The sequence below is a fragment of the Rosa chinensis genome, chromosome 2, assembly GCF_002994745.2.
Source record: "Rosa chinensis cultivar Old Blush chromosome 2, RchiOBHm-V2, whole genome shotgun sequence".
Lineage (NCBI taxonomy): Eukaryota > Viridiplantae > Streptophyta > Magnoliopsida > Rosales > Rosaceae > Rosa > Rosa chinensis.
The window spans coordinates 5,583,896-5,590,600 of NC_037089.1; the positions used below are offsets into that span (position 1 = coordinate 5,583,896).

The 6,705-nt window shown below is 38.0% G+C and overlaps 1 protein-coding gene across 1 annotated transcript; it reads right to left on the reverse strand.

Annotated features, from left to right (window-relative positions):
• Window positions 1-6: 6 nt before the first annotated feature.
• LOC112185981 (hexokinase-1) lies at window positions 7-4,273 on the reverse strand. The gene is made up of 9 exons (XM_024324329.2): window positions 3,691-4,273; window positions 2,587-2,737; window positions 2,323-2,505; window positions 2,008-2,082; window positions 1,721-1,876; window positions 1,447-1,545; window positions 1,229-1,359; window positions 973-1,054; window positions 7-706 (listed from the first exon to the last, which is right to left on the reverse strand). The coding sequence occupies exons 1-9, from the start codon at window positions 3,960-3,962 to the stop codon at window positions 359-361; spliced, it is 1,497 nt and encodes a 498-aa protein (XP_024180097.1). The 5' UTR covers window positions 3,963-4,273; the 3' UTR covers window positions 7-358.
• Window positions 4,274-6,705: the final 2,432 nt, after the last annotated feature.

Below are 6,705 nucleotides of genomic sequence, written 5' to 3' on the forward strand. Positions count from 1 at the left end.
GAATATTCCGCAAAAGATAACTACACAGTTTACATCCCCCATTTTATTATGTAATCCAGCAGAATTGATCGTATACACTTATACCAACACGGAGCCGACGCACCCAGAAAGGAGCAAAACAACAGGCTGTGACACTAAAGCTTTAGCCAACTGAAAACTCCAACTGCCAATTATGATCCTTTGAGAATTACAAGCTCGAAGGACCATAACTTACGGATTGGATGCAACATCTTTCGGAATAGGAGCTTAGAGCAGCTCCAACTGTTCCGAAGAAAGTTGTGAAAAGGCAGGGGGAAGGCGAAAATATACAAAAATTGCGAATGTCACACTTCATTCATCTACCCTGGTCTCAACTATTTTACGACTCCTCTGCCCCAAGGTAATGGGAGTGAGAGGCTGCCAGGAGAGCAGCTCCAATTCCGGACCCATCATTTGAGTGCTCAACCGAGATGTGCTCAGCAACTTCATCACCCAACAACTCATAAAGAGTACTCTCCATGCAGACGCGGAATTCAGTGTAATGCTCAAACAAGCCACCATCCATTGCTACCACTGACTTGTGCTTCTCTCCATCCTTTACTGTGTCTCTACCCAACTTCTTAAGGACTCCCAGGATCCCAGCAGCAGAGAGGCGGGCCCCACGAGTGGCAACTATGTCACATAACGCCACAACAGCCTTTCTCACTTTCAGTGATGTATTGGAGATCTGACAATTGTTGACAAATCAAAAACCAAAACTCATTCTGCTGTCTTGAAATTGACTTGGGAAGAATTGTAAGATAGAAAGGAATTATAGTTGCTCTTAGAACTGTGAGTATGACCATCTAGACAACAAAAACATGACCTATCATGCGCACTCTATGAAAAAGTGATTCGATGAAAGACATAGCCCTTTTAGCCATTTTAACCTTTTCTTGTTTTCAGTTTGCTAACAGACCCTTCCAAAATAGAAAGTGCGAGAAGGGTAATTACCTCTAGGATATCCTTGAGTTTGGTCCCAACTATTTTCAGATCCAGAGATGAGTCATGATGCATTGCGGACATGTCAGGAGTCCTGCAAATATTACAGCAATGTAAAGACTCGCTAACACTTACTCCACTTACAAATGGGTTCAATGAAACACATGCAGAAAGCCTATCCGTACTTGAAGCTGAATAAATATTAAAAGAAGTTGCCACTGCCACAAAATACTAGGCCAAACAATCAGTCAAAAGGATTGCCATATACCTTAATATGAAAGGAACTTTCAGTTTGGGTGGAACAGTATCACCAAAAAAGGCAGCTTCTTCAGCCATCTTCAACAAAACTCGGCGCACAATCTCTCCTAAATACATCCCAGAAATAATCTTCTCAAAGATCTGTAAAACAAAATAAAATCCCTGGTCAAATCTAGATCAAACCACATCTACCATAGGTCAATCATGTAAAAAAAACTTGGTAGTTACTTGATCTCCAGGGTTCAAACTCTCAGCGTCAAGGGCTTGATCATATTCTGTTAGGGGAAGGTGTGATGAACGAAAGTTACCCCACTCCATGTTGATTACCTATTTATGAAAGTAAGAAATGATTAGCTCTGACTGCTCTGTTCTAAGTGGATAGAAATTAACCATGCAAGCAGGCATCAAACATAAAAATTCCTTTCCAGAAGGCTAGGGGCCATTGATATTATGACATTGTGACTCAACCATAAATCCATTAATTTTGACATCACATACTAACCATCTCTCCTGATTTAGGTAGAAGACCGTGCCATTTTGGAATGGCATGTGCGCGTTCTACATAAGCGGCATTTGTTCCAGTGCCCAGAATGACAGCAGCAATCGCATCCGGATTGTGGTACCTACCTCCAGCTAATGTCCCAATTGTATCATTAACCTGCATCAGCCTGGCAAGTTAGGATTTTTGAAAATTGATTTAGCAATTAAACATTAACCAGGTGTAAATCAGCTCCTCGGAGCATAACAGGAAAACAGAGCTGTTGAAATCACAAACCATATTGGACTTACCAAAGCTGTAACACGCATATCCAGGCCTATTTTTTCCACTGATTTGGTGAGCTCCGCCACCACATCTTGGTCAACCTACATCATATCAACAAATGGAAATTGTCACAAGAGGACACACTATGATATTCTCTCAAATGGATTTGATATTCAATGAATAAAAGAATGTTTCGGTAGAGCTTATGCTTAGTAAGATAATGGATGGAATCATAGAAAGCTCAAAAGCAAAGCAAACCCAAATATGACCTACATAACTAACTAAAGACAAAAGGTAGCAAAGTCAATACAGCAGGAAGTGCCAAAGTAATGAAGACTTGCCGCATCTTCAATACTGAATCCTTTTGTCCACTTCATAAGGGTCCCGGAAGCAATTGATGTTTGCCATACGGGAAAGGAGAAGGTAAAACCCAGCTCCCTTAGCCTACCAGGTGCAGGATGAAAACCTTCTCCTTCAGTAGCAACAAATTTTGCTAGTGCTTCAGCAATAAAATCAAATAATCCCTGAAACCAAATCATGACAAATTAGTTTCAAGTGCAAACAACTTTAGGCAAGTTTGTTAGATTGCTTAAAGAAATACTAACTTCTGATGTCCCAGTCATCAAATGTGGTGGAATTGAAACTTCGTCAAATTCTTGTTTAATAACACGCTTTTCCTTCCCACCAAGCTGTACACGCAGGACACGGAAGTTTGTCCCACCAAGGTCTAATGCATAAAATAGACCTTTCTCATCCCTGAAAAATTAAGGACAAAAGTAAGGGAACTGAGCTATGCTTCCAATAGGCCCTCAATAGGGCTCAACAAGATCAGCTATTCAGCTAGTGTATGAGCTAGCAGAAAGCATCAATATAGTCTACCCAGCATGAGACTTCAATTTCTATGAATTTAGTATCTAAATTATGAATTACACAATCATTTCTAACAATCTTTCAATACGCCCTCAACTTAATGCTGCCCCGCTTTTCCAATTGAAATACAGTAGAAAACTAGAAGCACACTGAACACGGGACTCGTGAGTCGTGACATAACACAACCACACACCAAGAAGCACATACCAAACATGAAAACTAATAAGTAAACAATAAAGTCCAAATTTGCAAACTTTCCAACCCTGTGAAGTGAACTCCCAGGTCATTACCCTATGGCGTTACCACCACCTTTCCTAAAGGCAGGCCATCATCTCTAGAATTAGATCTATTAAAAAAAAAAACCACTATTCCCAAAACGAAATCATATGCAACCTGCATGAAAAAGCAAGAATTTCGTATCCTACGACCAATATCCAGAGGCAAATCGGCAAAACAGTAAGGAGAACTAGATGACCACACAAAAAAGATGGAAAGAGCAAAGGTGATAGGGACTCAAAACTAAAGCTGTAAAGATGAAAAGAAAGATTGTAGACCCAATACAGAATCATGAAACTAACTTTGATCAAAAGAAAACCAAGCACAACACAAACGGAACCCAACTCTTATCTGCTTTAACACACCATTTCAAGAAATAAAGAGCAAAACAAGCTCAATATCGCTACCCCCTCCTAACATAAATTAACAAAACAAACAAGTAAAATCACCAATTCAAACAAAACAGTGACTTTTAAGCAATCACAATTCCCCAAGAAACAAGAAAACTGAAAAGAGAGGAAGTAAAACTAAAACTAGGGCGGGTGATATAGAGTTTTGAATACCCAGTGGGGAGGTTATCAACATAGCTGATGAGCATCTTCAACTTGCTGCCGCCCTCCGACGCAAGCCCGGCGTGCATCTCCACCGTCATGGCGTCGGCGACCTGCCGGAGCTTCCCAATCGGCGTGTCACACTTGTCCTCAAACTCCTTCAGTATCGCCATCGCCCGGGCCCACCTCCTCGAGCTCTTCAAACGACGCCGCACCAGCAGCGCCGCCGCCGCACACGTCACCGCCGCGCACACCACCGCCGCGCCCACCGCCACCTTCCCCATAACCACCGCCGACTGAGCTCAAAATCTCCCAATTCGACTCAAAAAGATCGAATCTTGATCGGTTTCAGAGGGTTCTGAATCCGAATTGACGCCAAGACTCGAGCTTTTGTAATTGCATCAAGACTTTTGAATTGGGAATTGAACAAATGTAAGAAGAAGAAGAAGCCCAGATCGGAATCGATTAGGGACACGAATGGAAAATCGCCAATGCAAAATTTGCTGCGGAATTTGGAGAGTAAATGGAAGCAAGTGTGTGCTTTTGGGTTTATCTTTTTGTTTGCTTAACTTCTTGGTATCTAATTTTCTCCTACACTTTTTTTTGGAGGAGAGGGGAAATTACGAGAATGGGGCTGTCAGTGTCAGGGGGGTGTTCATATGGACGAACATGATTCCATTGGGAGGTGTTGGGGATTTTTGGAGTTTTCAGGTTTAGGGAAGGCTACGTGTGAGGTGGTGGCTCATCTGGTCATGTGTAAAGTGCGATTTTTTTTTTTCTTGGCTTCCAACCCGAAAACATTAATGCTTCCAAAAAGGAAAGGTTTGCATCTTGGTGTGTGATCCTAACAAGATGTCAAAATGTGTGTTTGATTAGGTAATAACTTGGTTAATCTGATTTCGATTAAGTATTTGATATCGAATACATATCAAATAATAGTAAGTTTATCTGATAAAGTATTTAATATCATTATAAATCTGTAGATTAATGACTTTTTATTATATTTGATCATATCTACAATTTGTGTGGTCGATAGCTTGTTAATTTGATCTCGATTTAATATTTATCAGATGTTGATTATGTATTAGATAAACATATAAATTAGTTAACCTTTTTATTAATATTTTATTCTATTTTTGAATAGACGGTCAATCTTATTATGATTGAGCATCTGTTGATTGCATATAAGATAAACAGATAAAGAGTCTTATATGAATGATTTATGCAAAGGGCATTGAAATGAAATCCTACGACTAACTCATCAAAAAAATTCCCAGTACTAATTGTGAAGGAAAAATATAATAAGAGGAATTGAAGAGCTCAAGAGAAAACAAAACTATGATTTGCATTAGTCTAATCATACTCCAATAAACAACAAGGAAGAAAGATATTTATGATGTAACATCCAATGTGTGTGGTCTATTGTCCTTAAGTCTAGGGATTAAAATAGTTGGGCCCTTAGAGAATTGCAATGGTACATGTTAAATTTAGGGTTGTCAATGGGTCGTGTCGGGTTGGGTTCATGTTAGGTCAAGGTATTTGTCGTGTCGCAAGAAACAAACTCAAACCCAACTCATTTAATAATCGTGTCAAAAATTTAAATCAAAACCCAACCTATTTATTAAATAGATTACCCGTTTCCAACCCACTTAACCCATTTAATAAATAGATCGTATAGTGTTAGACAAAATGATTCATTTAAAGGTTAACAGTATGACTCATTTAACTAAAAAAAATGCATAAATTAATTAAATTAGCTAAAAACTCCACAAAACGAAGAATATAAATAATTATATATAATTTATAAATAATTAAATCTAATAATTATAAAGTAAAATATTTCAAATTGTTTAATCATATAATCAAATAGTCCCGCCGTCCAAAATTTTAAGAAGAAGTACAGCATAATTGATTTATACAGGTTCATTTCGTGTTGGCAGGTTGATTCGTGGCAGACCTATTTATAAAATGGGTCATGGCCGGTTGACCCACGGTCGACCGGCTTTTTAATCGTGCTGCTTCAACCCGCTTTATTTCGTGCGGGTTTCGAGTCGGGTCAGAATTAACAACTATAGTTAAATCTAAGTTTATTCTAACAAAAAATGTTAAATCTGAGTTGATGATCAAATTGACAACTAGATTGTCCAAAATTGACTACAATCCAAGTCAGCAATTAATCATCATTGAAAAGAAGAGGGCAAGTGGCGCTTGAGTCGGATGTGAAACCATTCACTACAGAGTGGCTTCACCAAAACTACAACTATGAGAACAAGTTTCTTGACTCTAACACTCTATGCTTGAAATGTACATACATAATAAAATTAGTTAAACTATTTCTGACCACATTGTGTGCTAGATTACTTTATCATTTAAGCATTTGCCAATTGGAATTGAAAAAAATTGCACATTGATCGATTTGTAAGGATTAAAAAGTTCTAAAAGAGTTGACAATCCAGTGTTTGTCCCTTTTCTTATGTGCTCAGTGATTTCATTACATTTTTAATAGATATAAAATTTTAAAATATATAAATTTTGCACAAGAATCGTGTATGCTTTGGCTTTTGGTTTACAAAAAATAAATCAGATTGCAGTAGTAATATTGATACAATGTAATTAACATTCAAACATCCCATCTCTTTTTTGTCTTCTTAAATGGATATAAATCCGAAAAGCTTATAAAATTTGCTCAAACATCGCGTATTTCTAATTTATATAAATAGATGTATGAGTCAAGTTGACAGAAAGTGAATTATTAAAGTGGTTTATGTAGCCTCATCTCAATCATACCAATATAATGCGTAATTAGGTGTGCTTCATAATCATTAGACTCCCTTCATGTCCGGGCTTATTAAAGACCATGAGTGCATATAAACGTTATAACATTAATAGTCGAAGTTGTATCTAGTTATGCGTTATAAAATGTATTATAATGTGATACATCTGATATTACCCTAACTCGGTAGACGATCTCCGGCCATCAATTACCAGCCACATCGGCTTCATACCTGTATTTGTCGCTTATAGGAT

Bases quoted from the DNA above. Each gene is read 5' to 3' on its own strand.
- LOC112185981 (XM_024324329.2), bottom strand. From the start codon at position 3,962: ATGGGGAAGGTGGCGGTGGGCGCGGCGGTGGTGTGCGCGGCGGTGACG. The intron at 2,506-2,586 runs GTTAGTATTTCT...ATTTGGTTTCAG, and splicing joins TGATGACTGGGACATCAGAA to GGATTATTTGATTTTATTGC. The intron at 1,546-1,720 runs GTTAGTATGTGA...TTTCATAAATAG, and splicing joins TACCTAAATCAGGAGAGATG to GTAATCAACATGGAGTGGGG.